The 21,287-nt window shown below is 41.5% G+C and overlaps 1 protein-coding gene across 1 annotated transcript; it reads right to left on the minus strand.

The window, feature by feature from the left end:
- Window positions 1–3,842: 3,842 nt before the first annotated feature.
- On the minus strand, window positions 3,843–20,893 carry LOC125412548 (cytochrome P450 4A12). Its single transcript, XM_048453413.3, has 12 exons — window positions 20,651–20,893; window positions 19,409–19,550; window positions 18,738–18,782; window positions 18,177–18,304; window positions 9,683–9,807; window positions 9,171–9,325; window positions 8,291–8,397; window positions 8,007–8,197; window positions 7,775–7,908; window positions 6,823–6,887; window positions 6,599–6,675; window positions 3,843–4,156 (listed from the first exon to the last, which is right to left on the minus strand). The coding sequence occupies exons 1-12, from the start codon at window positions 20,837–20,839 to the stop codon at window positions 3,988–3,990; spliced, it is 1,527 nt and encodes a 508-aa protein (XP_048309370.1). The 5' UTR covers window positions 20,840–20,893; the 3' UTR covers window positions 3,843–3,987.
- Between the last annotated feature and the right edge of the window lie 394 nt (window positions 20,894–21,287).

Below are 21,287 nucleotides of genomic sequence, written 5' to 3' on the forward strand. Positions count from 1 at the left end.
TTGTACTTGGGAGATGGAAGAGAGAAGGGTTCAAAGTCAGCCTGAGATACACTGTCACATCCAAAAAGAAGAGGAGGAGGGAAAGAAAAGGGAAACTTCCAGAAATACATGTTCCATGCTAAAATGTCACCATCAGTATCATACAACTACCTAAAGTTAGAATTACCTAAGTGGACCACCATGGATTAAGCGGTGGCACACCAATGCAAACATTCAAACACAAGAAGTATTTATTACTAAGGGGCATACTTATGGGGCACACTGCGATATTTCAATGTGTAGTTGTCACCACATTAAGGTAGCTGGCAATCTATCACTCCAGACATCTCTCATAGCATTGGGAACATTAAATAATTCAATATTCAAAATCCTCTATACTAAATCTATTAATATAGTTGCTTGCTTGTTGTAAACCATAATTTTCCTATAGAGCTTTACATATCTGAGGTCAGTCTTCCTTCCTAACTGCACCTCTTCATCTGTTAACCCTTCTCTTCCCATCACTCCTCCCCTCACTCCATTCCCAGGCACTAATGTCCATTTCTCTATTCTGCCTCACTGAGATTGTTTTTTAGCTTCCACATATATTAAAAAATGTAGTCTTTCCTTTTCTGTGTTCAACATTTCATTAGTATAATGTCCTTCAGTTACTTCCAAATTGCTACCAATGGCAGAATTTTATGCATTGTATCCCAAAATAATATTCACCATGCATACATACAACATAACTCATAACAGATGTGTTCTTGCCTGTTTATGGGTACCCAGTGTTGGGTTTATGTCTTAGCTATTATGGAAAGAGTTGTCCTGAACACATGAGTGCAGACATCCCTTCAACACGCTAATTTCAATTCCTTCATATGTACCCCATCAGTAAGATTGTTGAATCATACCTTGGCTCTTTCTAGTTTCTTTTTTTCCTTTTTCCTTTTGTGGTGTTGTAGATTGAATCCAAGGTCTCACGAATGTGAGCAAACACTGTACCAGAAACGATCCCACTAGCCTCTATATAGTTTTTTTTTTGTTTTACACAGTGACTCTACTAATATTCCTACACCTTTATATGAGTGTTCTCTGAAGTTTTACTAAGGTTTGTTTTTTTCTTTTTGATTATGACTGTTTAAACTGTGAGGGGATAATGCTCCATTTTGATTGCTATTTGTGTTTCCCTAATGATCAGTGATCTTGAATACTTTTCACACATCTATTTCCCTTTGTACATTCTTGTTTGAGGGATTTCTAATTTGGGTCCATTTTAAAATCAGACTTCTTCTGGGTTTTTGCTGCTGAATTTGCTGCATATTCTGTTAATTTGTTGAATGATTAGCTGGAACACACATTGTCTCTGCTTTCTGTGTTGTTTCCTCTGCTGTGCAGAAGCTGCTTTAGTTAGATATATTCCATTAGTCTAGTTTAACATCTGTTGAGTGTGCTATTAGAGAATATCCCAAAAATTCTGTCTGGTCCTGTGTCCCAAAGTCTCCTTCCTATGTTCTGTTGTAGTAGTTACAGGTTGAAATGTATAGATCTAGGTGTGATTCAGTTTCCCCAGTCCCTTTCTTTGAAGAGATTTTCCATTCTTCAACGTATTCATTCCTATTGACTTTGTAAAAAAAAAAAAACTTGGTGGTAAATGTGTGGCTTTGCTCCTGGATTCTGAGTTCTGTTCCATTTGGTGTCTATGTAATGGATCTTATGGGTCTTTGTAACACAATTTAATGTGAATTATTATAATTCTCCCAACTTCGCTCTTTTTGCTCAAGGTTCTCTGGCTACTAGGACTTTTTCTACAGTTCTAACAGTCTTCAGGGTGTTTTCAAAACCTTCTGTATGGATGTCCAGCCTGTCCTTTTCTGCTCCTTCTCAAAACATAGCTGACCTTATCTAGCTACCTGAAAATCCAAGGAACTGAGAGCAAGGTCCTGCCTAAAGGTAATACAGTGGCGTGAAAGTCACTCAGGGAGGCAAAAATGACATCATATCCCAAGCAGAGGGCCTCAGGGAGTTCTGCCTATGGCATCCAGGGTTTTGATCTAGAAATAGTTTGAAAAAGCAAGAAACTTGTGTTTACAAGAAACAAGAGAAGCAAGTTTAAGTTCAAATGAGGTATTAGATGCAGAGACAGCATCCCAGCAAACTTAAACAAGTGTATGGGTGATGTGTGTAGGCAACAGTCCCCAGGGTCATGAGCAACAACACTCAGGCAGTTATCAGATGTCAGCAGGATTGATGAGGTCCTCTCTCCTTCAGGGTTGCCAGAAAGGGAGGCAGAGGGTCACCAAGGAGTCCTGTGTGGGAGGATCTGCTTCTGGTCTCCCACTAGCAAGGCCTATTTTCCCTTTTAAACTCTTTTCATCCTTCATTGGGCATCTGTCCATTCCCCAAGCCTTCTGAAGAACTGACTAACCCTACAGTGAGACAAGCTGGCCGATAGTATGGCTAAGCTACACTGTTTTAGTATTATGAAGAGCAAGGTTCCCAAGGCTCACCTACTAACCAAACCTGAACCCTTTCTTGCTCAGGTCAAATCAGGTTCTGCCTTGGTGCTCTTCTGAAGAATCAAATGGGAGGGTTGTTAATCCTTGAATAGACTGGAGGCTGATTAGTGAGTGATATTAATACTTTAATAGCCCAGAGGCCTCATTATTTTTTTTCACAGGAGATGTGTTTCTTCCTCTGAGCTCACAGACAAAAAAACCATTGTCTAAGCTCAGTCATGCAAGAACCTTAGAGTTGAGCAAGTGTAGGTATCAAATGTCAAATACGTGGGATCCGTCTTGACAGTCTAGAGAGGATCCATAATACCAGGAAGCAGATGTCACCTCCTTCCCTGGCCTCAAAGGGGACCTATCACCTCCTAATGTCTCTCTCCTGAAGACGGACACTTAAAAGAAATCCCACACTAGCTCAGAATTGAGAATAATAGAGGGTTATTTATTTAGGGGTAGACTCACAAGTCACACTCCTCTGCTGGAATGGAGAACTGCAACCAAATCTCACAGACAGAAAAGAAGCCAAGTGGGCTTTACATAGGCATTAATAGTATAAGAGGCCATGTCCAAGTGGGCGGGTAACTTAAAGGCTACTCGCTGTAGGATTTCCTACAACACTTTCCCACTTAGTTTCTCTCTTTTCCCTCCCTTTCCTTCAAAGAGGATAGGAACAACATGCCACCTTGTGAACCCAATTGCAGGAAGGAGAAAAGATAGCAAAGCTTGCTTTTTAAAATAAGCTGATAGATGGAGACTTTGAAGGAGAAATTTAGAAGGATATGTGAGGTGACAGTCAGGGAAGGACTATATTAGGTTGGTTAAACAATGGCTTGTCTGACAGGCATGTCCGAATCTTGGTAGAACTGCGAGCATGGCCAATTTTCCATTTTAGGCACAAAGTGAGCATACACCTAGGAAATATGGAGAAATGATCTGGAGACAGAAGCAGGAATGCTTAAAGATGGTGTTGGATTTTAACACTTAGGAGGGCTTTTGAAACCCAGGAATGCAGCTCTGGATTATGGAAAAGGAAAAAGAAGAGACATAGCAATAGCCAAGGGGCTAGCATGGCCCTGCAGTCTCAGTTTCATCCCAGTGAAATCATGTAAAATATCTGATACTTAGAACCAGAAGAGCATGTGCTTCTGCTGTAATCACTTACAGCATCAATATAAAGCACATTCAAGGATAGACAAGCAGCAGAAAAGAACAAAAGATCCAGAAGAGCAGGCAGGGTGGAAGTCAGGGAGATTATTAAGGTGGAAGGTCAGACGTGCATTCATGTAGGGGATAGGTAAAGAGAAAAGCAGGTAGTGATCCTGGAAGAAGGTGAGGAAGAAAGAATGGCAGACAAGGAGACAGGAAACACACAGAAGGAGATGAACAAGGAGGGAAGAAAGAAAGGGTGTGAGCAGTTGGGCCGGAACAAGAGTGAGTGACAGGAAGACAAGATGGCAGGCAGCATGCCATTGGAGCTGTCCTTGTCCTGAGAAGATTACTGGAGCTTTTTGAGACATAGATGAATCCCATTCTTGGACTTCAACACAAGTCTTGGTGTGGGGACTGGGATCCTGGTGGCATCTGGCAGCAACTCAAAGCGGAGCAGGGTCAGGGCCACGGCCACCTTCAGCTCATTCATGGCAAACTGTTTCCCAATGCAGTTCCTGGGTTAGAAAGGGACAATAAAATAAGAGACCTCAGGTCCTGTTCTGAGCTGTACAGGCATTGCCCTTTGTGCCCTAGCATAGAACTGGGCATTCGGGGCACTCTTTCATGGGATTCAGTCTGAACCCTTTCCTTACTGGTCACTGGGCCCTGATACTTGCTGTCTTTTCTTGTTTGCTTGCTTGCTTGCTTTGGTTTTGGTTTTAGTTTTTTGAGACAGAGTTTCTCTGTAGCTTTGGGGCCTGTCCTGGAACTCTTATAGATCAGTCTAGCCTCAAACTCACAGAGATCTGCCGGCCTCTGCCTCCTGAGTGCTGAGATTAAAGGTGTGTGCCACCACTGCCCAGCTGATTCTTGTGTCTTAATCTTTTACAAATAGCCCCCTTTTTTGAGACTGACTCTAAGCCTGCTTGGAGAGGCAAGGAATCAGCTTGTCTTTGGCTAGCTGGCTCCCACATTAAGAGTTTCTGATCCCCCAGTGTGGATTCCATTGGTCAGGGCAACACGTGGAGTGGTGGATCACACTCGTAGAAACTACTATCTAGGGGGAACGTCTCAGTGACCTTGATGTGGAATCGGGGAATGACAGAGAAGTTCTTGTAGAACATACCAAGTTGAGGGTCCTCAAGCTCCTGCCTATCCACCTCCCACTTATTGGTCAGGATCCCAGCTCCTCTTCGGTCAGTAGCACCTACAGCCCTCAAGTTCTGTTCCAGGGTTGACCCTATGTGCTGCCTTCAGTTTCCTGTCCCAGACTTCACTGGTACCCCAATCCCTTCTCTTCATATTGACCCTCCCATCCTTTCAATCTGGAGGCAGGGAGCATGATAGGTAGGTGGGGGGAAATGTATAGCACATTCCTATCCAAACAATTAAAATGAGAAGAATTTAATTTTAAAAGTTTGGTAGCATAGTGTCTAGATGTCTCAAATGCAGCCACACCCTGTGAGTGGCTGGCTCCCTAACTCCCTAACTCCCTAACCTGTTCAGCTCCTACTTTCTGTCTCGGTAAATGTTGTAGACACCAAGGAGAATCTCTCTCTCTCTCTCTCTCTCTCTCTCTCTCTCTCTCTCTCTCTCTCTCTCTCTCCTTCCACATGCTCAAGGCTCAGAACAATGAGCAGTTAGCCCTATCTTTAAGCCTGTTGTTTCTTGTGCTTTATTTGGGGCCACAGCATAGTTCAGGGCCTAGGAAAGTGCCAGAAATGTGGATCATTCTTTTAACTTCTTAGTAAGGAAATGAAGTATCAAAGAAGAAAGAAGAGTCTGTTTCACACAGAGGTGGTGGCTGATTCTGTGGACCAGCTTTCTGTTCTTGATGAATCAGAGACAGAACCCTATGTCTCTGTGTTTCTGTCACAGCAGAGGACTTGGCACAGAAAAAAAATGACTTTAATAAATGTAAATGTGAAAATTAGCTAATTAAAAAATAAAATGCGTTAGAATACACAAAAGGTAAATATTTTACATAGCGATTGAGCTACCTGATACTTCCCTATCCATCAGTGACTTCATCATTAATCCCTAAGAGGAAGTGTTCACCCCTAGGTAAACTCATTCTAGGTAAACAATATGCCTGTTCTGTGAAAATTAATTTAGCATGGCAGAAGTCACAGAACTGTGACTACAGAGAAGCCCTCCTTCTCTTCATTACTTCCTTGACAATGCACATTCCACAAGAGGATCAGTCCTCCAGTCTTCATTCATTTTCACAGAAGCTCTCTGGACTGTAACTTCTAAACTCAACAGCTGTTTGAGGAGTGTTTGTCAGTGCTATGGCTAGGTCATGCCTAATGTACTGTCCCCATCTTTCAAAATTGGCTAAGTGGATCACCGCTCTACAGTGTGAAATCCTTCTCCAAATTTTGCTCATTTGGGAAGCTATACATATTAATATGCAGTGAAATTTTTGTCGGGTTAGAAATAAAAATTGTGTAGGAGAAAATTCATTGGTGTCCATTCTACCACAGTGGGCTCTGGACTTTTCCTAACATGACTTCAACATAATTCTAAAAACATGAAAATATTTTATACTCATTTTTGTGACTGATTGGTGAATTAAACGAAGTGGTAGAATGAGTGGAGAATGATGGGACATACATTTATTCTTTAAGATATCTGACAAGTGAGAAAAACAACTGCCTGGGAGTAAGGTTATATGAGAAAACATAAGTATGAAGATTCATATTCTAGAAATGATAAAAATTTCAACATATATTGAGGTTTAAAATACACACTGACACAAATTTATATGGCTTTGGGGAAAAGTAGTCTGAAAAAAAAAAACATGTTGCCTCCTTAAATACCAACTCTTTACAAAAAATGCATCCCACCCACAAACACCTGAAGACATCACATAGGAGCCCAGGGAATCATAAACACTAGATATATACCCGGAGACTACACTTTTCTCCACTCAGTACACACAGTGGACACCTCACCTTGCTCCACCTGAGAAGGGCAGGAATGAGTGACTGTGTCGGGAAGAATCTGGTGCAAATCGAGAGGGGTCAAACACCTGCAGTGAGAATACCAGGGTCAGGGCAAGTAAGATTCAAACTTCTGCTTTCAACTCATAAGGAAACCAAATATCCAAAAGTGAGAGTATGGCTAAGTCTTGGTCCTATAATACCTTCCCCTGACCTTTTCCCATTGCCTCTGATACCTCTGGGTTTGGCCAGACAGTTGGGTTATGATGAAGACCGTACAAGGAGAGCAAGACTGAGATACCTGTGGGGTGAGTAGTACAAAGAGAGACTGGTTATGCCAATGGGGTAGGTAGGGCACTTGCTCCCTTATTCAGCAGAGAACATGCACACGCAAATGGCCCACATGCTAGAAATCATTTTGACCACAGGGAAGTAGGATGGACTTGTCAAAGCACTGAGCACAGGTTAGTTACCAAAAGCCATGCACCTGGGTGTAAGAACAAGAAAGCCTTTGAGAATCACTATTATATTAAGTGAAATGATAACTCTTTCATGAAATGTCTTCCATGAGCCTTCGCCATATTCACCAGTCACAAGCAACTTCCAAAAATGCACTATTGTATTCTCCTTTTTTCCAGACGAGGTTATAGAGTCTCAGTCAGACTGATTAGGCTTTCTTGTTCACACAGCTTCAGTGTGGCAGATGGGGAAATCTTACCAATGATCACTGATCCATGTATTTTTTTCTACCATGATGTGGGACTAAGATCTGGTGATCTGGTGATCTGCTGAACTCTTCTATCAGCTTGTGGTATCCTCAGACATTAGACCACAATCTACCCATGATTTAGGAGTGCCTGAACTTTCTCATTTTCCTCCACCCATAGAAAGAAATACATCTTCCCAGCACTTACCTAATTCTCTTTTGCATCAAATAATAATTTAACAATTAATACCTAAAGGCTGAAATTCAATATAGAAGTCGGCTTTTATTTACTGAGATTTTGTTGAATTCTAACTGTATGTAAACCAATTCACACATTACATTCTATCTTAAAGTAAAATCCCTTCACAACTCCTGATAAGGAATGGGAGAGCCATTAGAGACTTTGCTAGTTCAGAACTCCTAAAGAAACAAGGAATTCCCATTCTTCTTTGCCTCGCCTGAGTTTATCTGGGACTTTATACCTTTGGGTAAAGAGCGACCATCTGGGAAGGTGACAGGTGTGCTGAGATCTCTGCTCACAGCTGGTACAGGTGGGTAGAGCCTCAGGGCCTCCTTGATGCACATGGTGGTGTAGGGCATTTGGTCAAGGTGATCCCTGAAATGAGTCCCATCTGAGTCACACAGAGCTGGGTTGAGCAGGAGCTCCCCATTACCAGAAGACAGGGATCTCTTCTATCATGTGCTCCCACTTACCAGGTGATAGAAGCTCCACCTTCTAGAAGACTCTGAACCTCCTCCCTGCATCTCTGCTGGTGTTCAGGGTGTGTGGCCAAAGCATAGAGGATCCACGAGATACCACTGGCTGTGGTGTCATGGCCTTCAAACATGAACGTGTCCACTTCAGCACGCAGGTCCTTATCAGATAAGCTGCTTCCGTTTTCCATCTGGAGAAGACCACAGATGAGAGAGTAATGTTTGGTTGTTACTCTGTGATTTAGGTCAGGTCTCAAGCCTCTCCTCAGGTTTCACACACTCACTTTGGCAAACAGGAGGATGTCCAGAAAATCCAGTCGCCTTTTCTTCTTAGCCTTTTCCAGCTCTCCCTCATCTTGAAGCTGAGCCTTCCTTGATTTGATCACTTGATCTATCCAAGGACAGTAGTTACCATACAGAAATGAGAGCACAGTTCCCAAGAAGTCCATGCACCCTCTGTCTTAATCTCTACTTATTCCAGAGGCCAGCGTGTATATGGTCGAGGGTGTTGAGTCTAGCACATCTTGTTGACAGAGGTTTCTGTCCCACCCGGTCCTGCCGTTGTTCAGTCCCAAAAAATCACACAGAGGTCTTCTTATTAACTCTTATAACTTATTTTATCCTATAATTCTTGTCTGTGTTAGCCACGTGGCTTGGTTTTCAGCAAGGCAGTCACATCTTGCTTGCTCTGTGACTGGGTCACAACTGCAGTCTGCGTTTTCCTCTTCCCAGAATTCTCCTGTTCTCATTGCCCTGCCTCTACTTCCTGCCTGGCCACCCTGCCTATACTTCCTGCCTGGTTACTGGCCAATCAGTGTTTATTAATTACAAGATCAAAAAACAAATCTTTACAGGGTAAAGCCATTGTTCCACAGCAACATTTGACAGACATCAAGTTGCCCCTTGGGATAACAATTGGAAAAGATCTTTTTGAATGCTGCTTGGATGGATTTCATTAAATATAACCAATGTGATGCCCCAGATAACCACTGCATATCATCTGGCACCCTATACCTTAGCTTCCATGTTCTAGGAAAGTATCCAACATAAGTTCATCTTACATCTATCTGAGGACCAAAGGACCTGGTCCTGTCTCAAAGATCATGGTTAGTCTCTTTAGGCTCAGCCTGGCAAAAGAAGGGAGAGAGAAGAAACAAAGAGGACCTGTATGAGCATGGGCAAGTCGGTAGGCACTGATGGCCTGGCGGCCACTGGAGGACAAACTGTAGAGGGTGTCATTCTGGTGAAAGATGTTCCTCACACGGAAAAAAAAGAGATTGTTCAGGTCCCCAACTGCTTGGATATAGGGCTGGTATTTTCTGTGAACACAACACAGTGACAATAAGGAGATATGACCCAGAGACAGGGTAGTAAGTCCCTTGATTTGGACAGAGATAACACCAGGACTCATCTTATTTCTCTCTTATAACCTTGTAACCACCGTGTCTTTAGAAGATGGCATGGCCATTCAGGCTTCCACCTGTCTGGGAATTAATGGTGCATCTGAGGCAGGGTAGTGCCTGATCTAGAGTTAGATCATGGCCTAATTTCTTGCTGTATAAGGAAAGATCTTGTGTTTTATGGATGTTGGTATCTAATATGTTCCATCTGCCTCTCAGGGAAAGCCACATTAGTTGGTAAGACCAAAGACCTTAGAGTTCGGGGACATTACTCACCCATCCAACTGGACACTGCCCTCGTGACTGAAGGCACACTTCATGATGGTGTCCAAGGTCATCAAGGAGATGTGTTGGAAGATCTCCAGGGTGGAATCATGGCCAACGATCTGTTCCCATTTATCCTATAGTGGAAGTAGAGACCTGGCCCCAAGTATCCAAGAAGGCTGGTACTGCCTAGAGTAGACTCATTCCCTGCATCTCTAGATACCATTTTCTGTCTCCCTGTACCAGATGTTGTGCCAAGTGGCTGATTTTCATTGTCAACTTAGTTGGATTAAAATATACCAAGGGAGCTCACAGGACACTCTAACCAGGGAAGCAGGTTAATTACAGACCTTTACTCTCCTTCTGCTCCTCCAAATTAACCCCCAGCTCTGTAACAGAACACCTCCTGCAGCCCCCCTTTTCCTCTGCCCCCAGCTCCAGTGAATCCCATAGTTTTCCCCTCCTAAACTCCCTCCCCAACTCCAGCTTTATCCTAGCCCCCAGCTATGTGGGAACCCACTGGCCACAATAACCAGGGTTGCAAGTAGGCTAGCTGCGGATCTTTACCCTTTCCCTCCATTCCTCCAACTCCAATCACTTAATCCCATGCCCAATTCTTAAGTATCATACTGCTATGGTCTCTCCTCACTCTCCATCCTCATTCCCAGGAGACTAAGAAGATCCTGGTGGAACATCTGCTTACTTCCCTCTTGTGAAACTCCTCCATCATCCCCAGCTCAATCATCATTCCTACGGCCCAATACTCAGAAACTGATTTTACCTAGAACGTCCAGTGCCCACACCTATCAGGACCTGGAAGATTTTCTTATAGGCAAAACACAACCACCATATATTCCTGAGACTCACAGAGGAAACAGAAACTAAGGAACAAAGCACTACCACCAAAAATAACCAGAGTTAACAACCACTGGTCATTAATATTGCTTAATATCAATGAACTCAATTCACCTATAAAAAGGCATAGGTTAAGAGAATAAATACAAAAAACAGGATCCAGCATTCTGTTGTTTACAAGAAACACATCTCAACCTCAAAGACAGACACTACCTCAGAGTAAAGGGTTGGGAAAAAGTTTTACAATCAAACAGACCTAAGAAACAAGCGGGTGTGGCTATCCTAAGATCTAACAAAACTGTTTTCAAACTAAAATCAATCAGAAGAGATGGAGAACTCATGCCAAGAATGATTCATCAAGATGAAGTCTCAATCCTGAATATCGATGCCCCTAATATAAAAGCACCCACATATGTAAAAGAAACATTACTAAAACTCAAATCACACATCAAACCCTACACACTAATAGTAGGAGATTTCAACACTCCTCTCTCACCAATAGACAGACAACCAGACAGAAATTTAACAGAGAAATAAGAACTAACAGATGTAATGAATCAAATGAACATAACAGACATCTATAGAACATTCCACCCAAACAGGAAAGAATATAGCTTCATCTCATCATCTCATGGAATCTTCTCAAAAATTGATCACATAATTGATAACAAAGCAAACATCCACAGATACAAAAAAAAATGGAGTAACCACCTGTGTCTTATCAGATCAACATGGAATTAAGTTAGAATTTAACAACAATACCACCCCCAGAAAGCCTAGAAACTGATGAAAATTTAACAGTCAACTACTGAACCATCCCTGGGTCAAGGAAGAAATAAAGAAAGAAATTAAAGTCTTCCTTGAATTCAATGAAAATGAAGACACAACATACCCAAATCTATGGGACACTATGAAAGCAGTGCTAAGAGGAAAGCTCATAGCACTAAGTGCCCACATAAAGAAAATGGAGAAAGCTCACATTAGAGATTTAACAGCACGCCTGAAAGCTCTAGGAAAAAAAGAAGCAGACTCACCCAGAAGGAGTAGAAGACTGGAAATAATCAAACTGAGGGCTGAAATCAACAAAATAGAAACACAGAAAACAACCCAAAGAACCAATGAAACAAAGAGCTGGTTCTTGAAGAAATTCAACAAGAGTGACAAACCCCTATCCAAACTAATCAAAAGGCAGAGAGAGAACACTCAAATTAACAAGATCAGAAATGAAAAGGGGGGCATAACAACAGACACTGAAGAAATTTAGAGAATCATTAGGTCTAACTATAAAAGCCTGTACTCCACAAAATTGGAAAATGTAAAAGAAATGGACTTTTTTTTAGATAAATACCATATACCAAAATTAAATCAAGACCAGGTGAACATTTTAAATAGACATATAAGTCACAAGGAAATAGAAGCTGCCATCAAAAACCTTCCAACCAAAAAGAGCCCAGGGCCAGATTGTTTTAGTGCAGAATTCTACCAGAACTTCCAAGAAGAGCTAATACCTATACTCCTTAATATGTTTCACATAATAGAAAGAGAAGAATCATTGCCAAACTCTTTTTATGAAGCTACAGTTACCCTGATACCAAAACCACACAAAGACTCAACCAAGAAAGAGAATTACAGACCATTCTCACTCATGAACATCGATGCAAAAATTCTCAATAAAATACTGGCAAACCAAATCCAAGAATACGTCAAAAAATCATCCATTCTGATCAAGTAGGCTTCATCCCAGAGATACAGGGCTGGTTCAACATATGAAAATCTATCAATGTAATCCATCATATAAATAAACTGAAAGAAAAAAACATATGATCATTTTATTAAATGCCAAAAATACATTTGACAAAATTCAATACCCCTTTATGATAAAGGTCTTGGAGAGATTAGGGATACAAGGATTATATCTAAATATAATAAAAACAATATACAGAAATCCAACAGCTAATATTAAATTAAATGGAGAGAAACTAAAAGCCATTCCACTAAAATCAGGAACAAGACAAGGCTGTCCACTTCTTCCATATCTCTTCAACATAGTGCTTGAAGTTCTAGCAATAGCAAGAAGACAACATAAGGAGATCAAGGGGATTCAAATTGGAAAGGAAGAATTCAAACTTTTGTTATTTGCAGATGATATGATAGTGTATATAAGTGACCACAAAAACTTTACCAGAGAACTCCCACCACTGATAAATACCTTCAGTGATGTGGCAGATACAAAATTAATTAAAAAAATCAGTAGCCCTCCTATACACAAAGGATAAAGAAGCTGAGAGGAAAATCAGAGAAACATCACCTTTCAAAATAGCCACAAATAGCATAAAGTATCTTGGAGTAACACTAAACAAGAAAGTGAAAGATCTATTTGACAAGAACTTTAAATCTTTGAAGAAAAAAATTGAGGAGGATACCAGAAAATGGAAAGATCTCCCATGCTCTTGGATTGGTAGGATCAACATAGTAAAAACGGCAATCCTACCAAATCTATTGAATCAATCTATAGATTCAATGCAATCCCCATCAAAATCCCAACAAAATTCTTCACAGACCTTGAGAGAACAATAATCAACTTTATATGAAAAACAAAAAAACCTCAAGATAGCCAAAACAATCCTAAACAGTAAACGAACTTCTGGAGGTATTACCATCCCTGACATCAAACTCTATTACAGAGCTACAGTAATGAAAATAGCTTGGTATTGGCATAAAAACATAGACATTGACCAATGGAATCAAATTGAAAACCTAGATATTAATCCATAAACCTATGAACACCTGATTTTTGACAAAGAAGCTAAAATTGTACAATGGAAGAAAGAAAGCATCTTTAACAAATGTTGTTGGCATAACTGGATGTCAACCTGTAGAAGAATGAAAATAGGTCCATATCTATCCCCATGCATAAAATTCAAGTCCAAATGGATTAAAGACCTCAATATAAAACCGACCACATTGAACCCGATAGAAGAGAAAATGGGAAGCAGCCTGCAATGCATGGGCACAGAAGACCACTTCCTACATATAACCCCAGTAGCACAGACAATAAGAGCAACAATGAATAAATGGGACCTCCTGAAACTGAGAGGCTTCTGTAAAGCAAAGGACACAGTCATTAAGACAAAAAGGCAACCTACTGAATGGGAGAAGATCTTCACCACCCCCATATCAGACAAAGAACTCAAGAAACTAGACATTAAAATTCTAAATAACCCAATTAAAAAATGGGGTATTGAACTGAACAGAGAACTCTCAATAGAAGAATTCCAAATGGCCTAAAGATATTTAAGGACATGTTCAACTTCCTTAGCTATCAGGGAAATGCAAATCAAAACAACTTTGAGATACCATCTTACACCTGTCAGAATGACTAAAATCAAAAACACCAATGATAACCTATGCTGGAGAGGATGTGGAGTAAGGGGAACATTCATCCATTGCTGGTGGGAATGCAAACGTGTGTGACCACTTTGGAAATCAGTGTGGCGGTTTCTCAGAAAACTGAGAGTCAACCTACCTCAGGATCCTGCAATACCACTCTTGGGAATATACCCAAGAGATGCCCAGTCATACTACAAAAGCATGTGTTCAACTATGTTCATAGCAGCATTATTTGTAATAGCCAGAACCTGGAAACAACCTAGATGTCCTCAAGGGAAGAATGGATAAAGAAAGTGTGGCACATCTACACATCAGAGTACTATTCAGCAGTAAAAAAACAGTGAATGGAAGTGGAAAACACTATCCTGAGAGAGATAACCCAGACCCAAAAATATGAATATGGTATGTACTCACTCATTAGTGGATTCTAGCCATAAACAAAGGATATTGAGCCTATAGTGCGTGATCCTAGAGAAGCTAAGTAATAAGGTGAACCCAAAGGAAAACATATATAGATACTCCTAGAAACTGGAAACAGACAAAATCTCCAGGCAAAAGTTTGGAGCATGGGGGTGGGAGGAGGTGGAGGGAAGCAGATAGGGAGAAAGAGAGGGGAGGAGGGGAGGACTGGGGAGAGCTTAGGAGAATGGGATGCTTGAGATTGAGGAAGGACTGATATGGGAAGGAGATGTCTTAATTGAGGGAGCCATTTTGGGGTTGGCAAGAGGCTTGGCTCTGGAGGGGTTCCCAGAGTCCACAGGGATGACCCCAGCTAGGACCCTGGGCAGTGGAGGAGAGGGTGCCTGAACTGGTCTTGTCTCATAGTGACACTGATGAATATCTCGAATATCACCATAGAACCTTCATTCAGTAATGGATGGAGATAGAGACAGAGACCCACATCGGAGCACTGGACTGCGTTCCCAAGGTCCAGTTGAAGAGCAGAAGAAGGGAGAATATGAGCATGGAAGTCAGGACCACGAGGGGTTGGTTCATCCACTGAGACAGTGTGCCTGAGCTAATGGGAGCTCACCAACTCCAGCTGGACTGTGCCTGAATGAGCATGGGATCAAACTGCCCAGCCTGGTCTACAGAGCAAGTTCCAGGACAGGCACCAAAGCTACAGAGAAACCTTGTCTAAAAAGAAAGGAAGGAAAGAAGGAAGAAAGGAAGGAAGGAAGGGAAGGGGAAGGAAAGAAGGCAGGAAGGCAGGAAGGCAGGAAGGAAGGCAGGCAGGAAGGCAGGCAGAAAGGCAGGAAGGCAGGAAGGCAGGAAGGCAGGAAGGCAGGAAGGCAGGAAGGCAGGAAGGAAGGAAGGAAGGAAGGAAGGAAGGGGAAGGAAAGAAGGAAGGAAGGAAGGAAGGAAGGAAGGAAGGAAGGAAGGAAGGAAGAAAGAAAGAAAGAAAGAAAGAAAGAAAGAAAGAAAGAAAGAAAGAAAGAAAGAAAGAAAGAAAGGAAAAGAAAAAACAAAAAAAAACAAACTGGACCCTCTGAATGTGGCTGACAATGGGGGTTGACTGAGAAGCCAATGATAATGGCACTGAGATTTGTTTCTACTGCATGTACTGGTTCTTTGTGATTCTATTCTATTTGAATGCATACCTTCCTAAGCCTGGATGTAGAGGGGAGGTCCTTGGACTTCCCACAGGGCAGGATACCTTGTCTTCTCTTAGGACTAAAGAGGGTGGGGGGAGGGTGGGGGGAGGAGCGGGAGGGAAGTGGGAGGAAGGAAGTGGAAATTTTGATTGGTATTATTTATAAAGTAATAAAAAATAAACTAAACATATATTAAAAATGAAGTAAGAACAAGAAATTAAAAGTAAATATATTGTTAATACAATTTATATGTCACACTCATAAAATTAGATTGAGTTTAAAGGCTCAGAAAGCATGTAACTGATAGGATCTCACTATCAATATGGGTTATTCTCACTATGTATACCATCATCTATAAAATAAAAATTTCATACCCTTTAAGTGTTAAATTTAATAATAAACAAATTTATAAAGTTATATAAAATGTAACAAAAATAAATAAAATTCCTTCTCTAGTCTTAAAAAAAAAAGAGTAATACCTGACTTCTCAATGGAGATGCTAAAAACCAGAAGAACCTGGACAGATGTGCTACAGACTCTAAAAGACAAATAATGCCATTCCAGAACATTATACCTAGCAAAACTTTCAATCACCACAAATGGAGAAAATAAGACATTCCATGATAAAAAAAAAATTAAACCATGTTTTTCTGCAAATTCAGCCCTACAGAAGGTGTTAAAACGTTAACTCCAACCTAAAAAAATTAACTACACCCAAAAAATACAGGGAGCAAATAATCACAGACCAGCAAAATCAAAAAGGGGGAAACAGACAGATGCACACACACAGAAACATACACACCATCACCAACAGCAGCAGCAGAAGAAGAAGAAGCAGCAGAAGCAGCAGCAGCAGAAGCAGCAGCAACAACAAACACCAGGAATGAAAAATTGTAAGTAATTTATATCTCTCAACATCACAGTCTGAATTCCTCAATAAAAGAACTAACAGAATGATGTGAAAACAGGATCTATACTTCTGCTGCATCCAAGAAACAAACTTTAACATCAAGAACAATATCACCTCAGGGTAAAGAGTTAGAAAAAGATATTCCAAGCAAATCTACTTAAGAAACATGCCAGTGTAGCCATTTTAATAACTAATAAATAAATTTCAAACCAAAACTAATCAGAAGTTATAGGGAAGGACACCGCATGCTCACCAGAGGAAAAATTCACCAAGAAGACACTGCAGTTCTTAATATCTGTGCCCCAAACACAAGGGCACTCAAGTATGTAAAAGAAACACTACCACAACTTAAATCACATATTGACCACTACACACTGAGAGCGGGAGTCAATACCTGACTCTCACCAACAGACAAGTCTTCCAGACAAAAACTAAACAGAGAAATTCTGTAGCTAACTAATGCTATAAACCAAATGAACCCAGCAGATATTTACAGAACATTTCAGCCAAACACAAAAGAATAGACCTTCATCTCAGCAGCTCATGGAACTTTCCCCAAAGTTTGTCACATGTTCAGATACAAAGCCAGTCCCAATGGATACAAGAAAATCTAAATAACACCTTGAATCCTGTCTGACCACTATAGATTAAAGCTGGATATCAACAGCAGAAACAACAGAAAGCTTCCACACTCACAGGAACTGAGCAACCTTCTACTGAATGAAAATTTGTGTCAAGACAGAAATTAAGAAAGAAATCAAAGACTTTCTAGAATTGAATAAAAATGAACACACATCATACCCAAACTCATGGGACATGGTGAAAGCTGTTCTAAGAGGCAAGTTCACAGCCCTAAGTGCCTACATGGAAAATTGGAGAGGCCATGTACTAGTAACTTAACAGCACACCAGGAAGCTTTAGAGCAAAAAGAAGAAATCACACACAAAAGAAGTAGGCAGCAAGAAATAATCAAACTTGGAACTTAAATCAATAAAACAGAAACAAAAAAAAAATGGCAGAAGAGTGAAATTTGAAAGAACTAATGAAAACTCAAATAATAAAATAGTCAAGGGAAAGAAAGTCCATGGGCCTGTACATATGTTCCTAATGAGGATCATCTTGGTCTTTAACTCTTTTTCATTCATCAAAGGTCCAATGAGCACTATGAAGACAGAAATTTAGAAAGGATTATATGGGATATGATGGTACATGTAGTTTAGCTGTGAGAAAGTGACTCTGGTGTACATTATACTACATGTGTCTTTTAATTCTAAGTAGAAGCTCTGGGTCCCAGGACAGAGTGACATCTTGGGATTAGGCCTGGTCACTGAAGCTGCCATGTCCAGGTCATCCAGGTACAGCTCATATTGTTACCTGGCAGGATTCGCTATTCGTCAAGTACGCTGTTAGACTTGGCCATGTACCCACTATGATTTCTCTTCTCCCTTTCCTCTCCCTTCCCCTCCCCCTTCTTCTCTTCCCTTCTCCTCTCCTCTTCTGTCCTCCCTACTCCTCTCCTCTCTACTCCTTTTCTCTCCTCCCATCCGGATCCTCTCTGTGCTTTGACTTTTGAGGAACCTATTTCACGTGATGAATTGAGTGTTAATCCATGTGACTGTGTCTGATGGTTTCTACATTAAAGAGTAGAAGCTGAGTATGTCTTATGAGTGGGTGTGTGGACACGAGAATGAAAAGGGTAGGGGTGAAGGAGAGAGGGAGCGAGAAAAAGAGAGGCACACATAAAGAGAAGACTCACCAGCATTACATGAACAGAATCTGCCATGATTCTCACATAAGGTTTCAGGATATCATAGTGGAAAGCTGGGGTCAACATTCGTCGGTGCTGGAACCATGTTTCTCCATTCAACAAAAGCAAACCATACCCTGTACAGAGATGATTGTGTGGTTGAGCATATGAGCAATGGGATTAGAACACTAGAAACAACTTGGAGTGACAAACATTAGAAGAACAGGAAGACAAAGGAGAATGAAAAAAGACTAATACTTTTCAATAATATGTTTTCCCTAGTTGACCTGGCACTTATGATGTGGTCATGATAGCTACAAGATAAAGATTTAAAATAGTGAGGGAAGGATGTAGAAAGACAAGCATGGCAGGCTAAAAATGTTGGCAAAAAGGAAATATGACAACACACGGAAGAGGTTAACGTCTGGTTAGAAGAGAAATGAAATTACAAGTAAGGGTTATATCGAAGGTAATGGTCCATCTCCCATTGTTCTCAATTAATCAAGATACAGCTTTTAGCAAACCCAAGTGGAGAGTGACCACAGTTGGTGTTTAAATGACTATACATACCAATCCAAGGAGCTAGAAATCTGTAGGAACCATGAGTTTTCGGGTCTGGAAAAGAAAGTAAGGCATTAGTTAGAAACAAAGAAAGATGTAGTGGCCTGAGATGGCCAGATAAACTCAGAGAGCACCATGAGTTCTTGAAAACCGTCTATTGTCAGTTTGCCTCATGCTACTTCCCCCTGTCTCCCATCTCCCTTGACAGTCTGACTTAGGGAGGCAACCTCCCTACACCAGAAGCTAAATATCCCAAGGATTAGGATGGTGCATTAGCAAGAAATAATGATTATTAGGTCCCCAGCCCCAAGGAATTAGACAACCTTGTGTTTTAACTGCAGTTGCTAATAGCTTAGTCATCCACAATACACAACAGAACACTTAGAAGATTCAAACCCAAGTCACTATAGATATGAAATTTATTTTATATATAACTGGCCCCCCCAATTCAGTTAAAAATGGTAAATAAATTGAACTCGTACTACTATTTTGACGTTGTAGTGCTAAGTAGCAAGAAAGTATTAAGTAAGTATTGTTGGCCGTGCAAGGTCATGGCCAGGAAAAATGAAAAGTACTGTTTAGGCATTAGTAACTGAATTGTCACTTCTTTCTATAACTCATAGACCCAGATATAAACCCAGAATGGAAGGTCCATGATGGTGATGGAGTTTCACCCTTACCTGATCTCCCCAGAATCACCTTCATGTAGTCAGGGTCATACACCTGTAAGCGCACTTTGGACCCCCAGAACCACCGTGGGCAGGCACTTGGGAAGTTCTTTACCTGTGTTAGAATATCTTGAAGCTCCTGGTCCTCAGGGATCTGATATCAGGAGGAAAATGAAAAGGCAGAACAACCTGAGGGATGTGGTGAGGATGATTCCATAGAACCTAGGATTGGAGCCCAGCTTGATGGCCTTCCTGTGCTATCTTCTAGACTTTTGCTCTCCCACTTTAGCCAGATGCTGTGGTCCTGTTAGATAAAGCTGTATGCCCCAGCTCACCCCATAACCTCAACTCTGCCTCATATTCCAAATATTCTAGATCTTCTTAAATGTGGTCAATATGCAACCTTTGTCATGTGCCTCTCTCTGAGACCTTTTACCTAGTTCTGTGCCTATTCTGCCAGAGGTGACAGAGGCTCTCGCAGCCCCTAGGCTGCTTTATTAATCTCCTTTTGGGAAGACTATACTTGTGCCAGGCCCTTGGTTGGGTGTTGAGGAACAGTGTGCTTAGCAACACGGAGCACACACACTACAGGCTGTGCCGGAGTAGAGCCCATAAATAAAAGAACTCTGAATAATAGCGTATCTCCAGCAATGGCCCTCACATCTGCTGAACAGCTTCCCTGACCCTTAGGATTTAAACCTATAAATCATCTACCCAGTCAGCTCTGTCAGTCTTAGGTAAACCTATATAGTCAGTTGCTTCACCCAATAGCAAAGTGAATCCCTTTAAAACACCTGGCACTTCCTATGATTCCTGCCTGTTGTTACCAAGCACAGGACAGATTCTACCACACTAATAGCCATGTTCTCAGACAAACTCTGTGTTAGGAGGAGAGGAGGAAGAGAAATGGGGGCAGACGTACCACCAAAAAACCCAGATTTTTTGAAAACAGGTGAGGCTGTGGGATTTACTTTGCCTGGAAAGGATAAGGCTTAGGTAGGACCAACCACAACCTCCCGAGTCCAGGGCTCTTGAAACTGATGATAGATCTGCATAAGGAAGGAGGGTGCAGCAGAGTCGACAGTATTAAGACAGGCTCTTTCGAGCAGTGAGTCACTGTTGCTGACGTGAGCACAACCTGAGATGTGCCCCATTCTGAGCAGAGTGACCCAGTTTGTTTTATAGCAAACTCTATTCTGTAAAGTTGAAGGCTATTCTCTGAGACCCCCACTCACCCTTCCCTTTCCTTCATACCTTGTGCCCAAAGAACCAGTGAGCAGGTGGGGATGGGAACTGCTGGGTAGCTCTGAGGAGCCATTGCCTGTGCACATAGAACTGGATCACCTTGAAGAGCAGCAGGAGCAGGCTGAGCACAAAGGCCACTTGCAGGAAGCCAGAAATGCTGCCTGGGAATCTGGTGGGACTCAGAGCAGAGACACTCATGGTGCAAATGGCCTCTGGTTCACCGACTGTCTCTCACTTTCCCTGAGCACTCTCGCACGACCCAGGAAGACTGCCCCACCTACTTGTGGGAGGGAGATGGGTGTGAGCAGAGCTTGATTTCAAGACCAGAGTTAATCAACCTGAACAACCTACTTAGGGAAGCAGGGACATGAAAGACAGATCAAGTGACAGTGGTAAAATGTCCCTTTATCCGCATAGCTCACAAGTATGTGTGAAAGAGCTACAGAAAGAGCCGGGGAAGGCTGCCTTCAAGGAGTTCATGGCTTAGTTTACCAAACGTTCCTTAGAAGTGGCTGTTTATACTATTTCCAAGATTTTAGGGATGTAAAATTATGACAAAAAGGTAAATTGAGGGGTTACATGGGAAAAAAATTTGAAAGTGTATTGTAGGATTTCCTATTGGATGTCAGAACTGTCTGTGCCAGCG

The sequence above is a fragment of the Myodes glareolus genome, chromosome 3 (assembly GCF_982192425.1).
Source record: "Myodes glareolus chromosome 3, mMyoGla1.1, whole genome shotgun sequence".
Taxonomy (NCBI): Eukaryota; Metazoa; Chordata; class Mammalia; order Rodentia; family Cricetidae; genus Myodes; species Myodes glareolus.

Bases quoted from the DNA above. Each gene is read 5' to 3' on its own strand.
- LOC125412548 (XM_048453413.3), bottom strand. From the start codon at position 20,839: ATGAGTGTCTCTGCTCTGAGTCCCACCAGATTCCCAGGCAGCATTTCT. The intron at 7,909-8,006 runs GTAAGTGGGAGC...GACTCATTTCAG, and splicing joins GGTGGAGCTTCTATCACCTG to GGATCACCTTGACCAAATGC. The intron at 6,888-7,774 runs GTATAAAGTCCC...CTCACCCCACAG, and splicing joins TGGTCGCTCTTTACCCAAAG to GTATCTCAGTCTTGCTCTCC.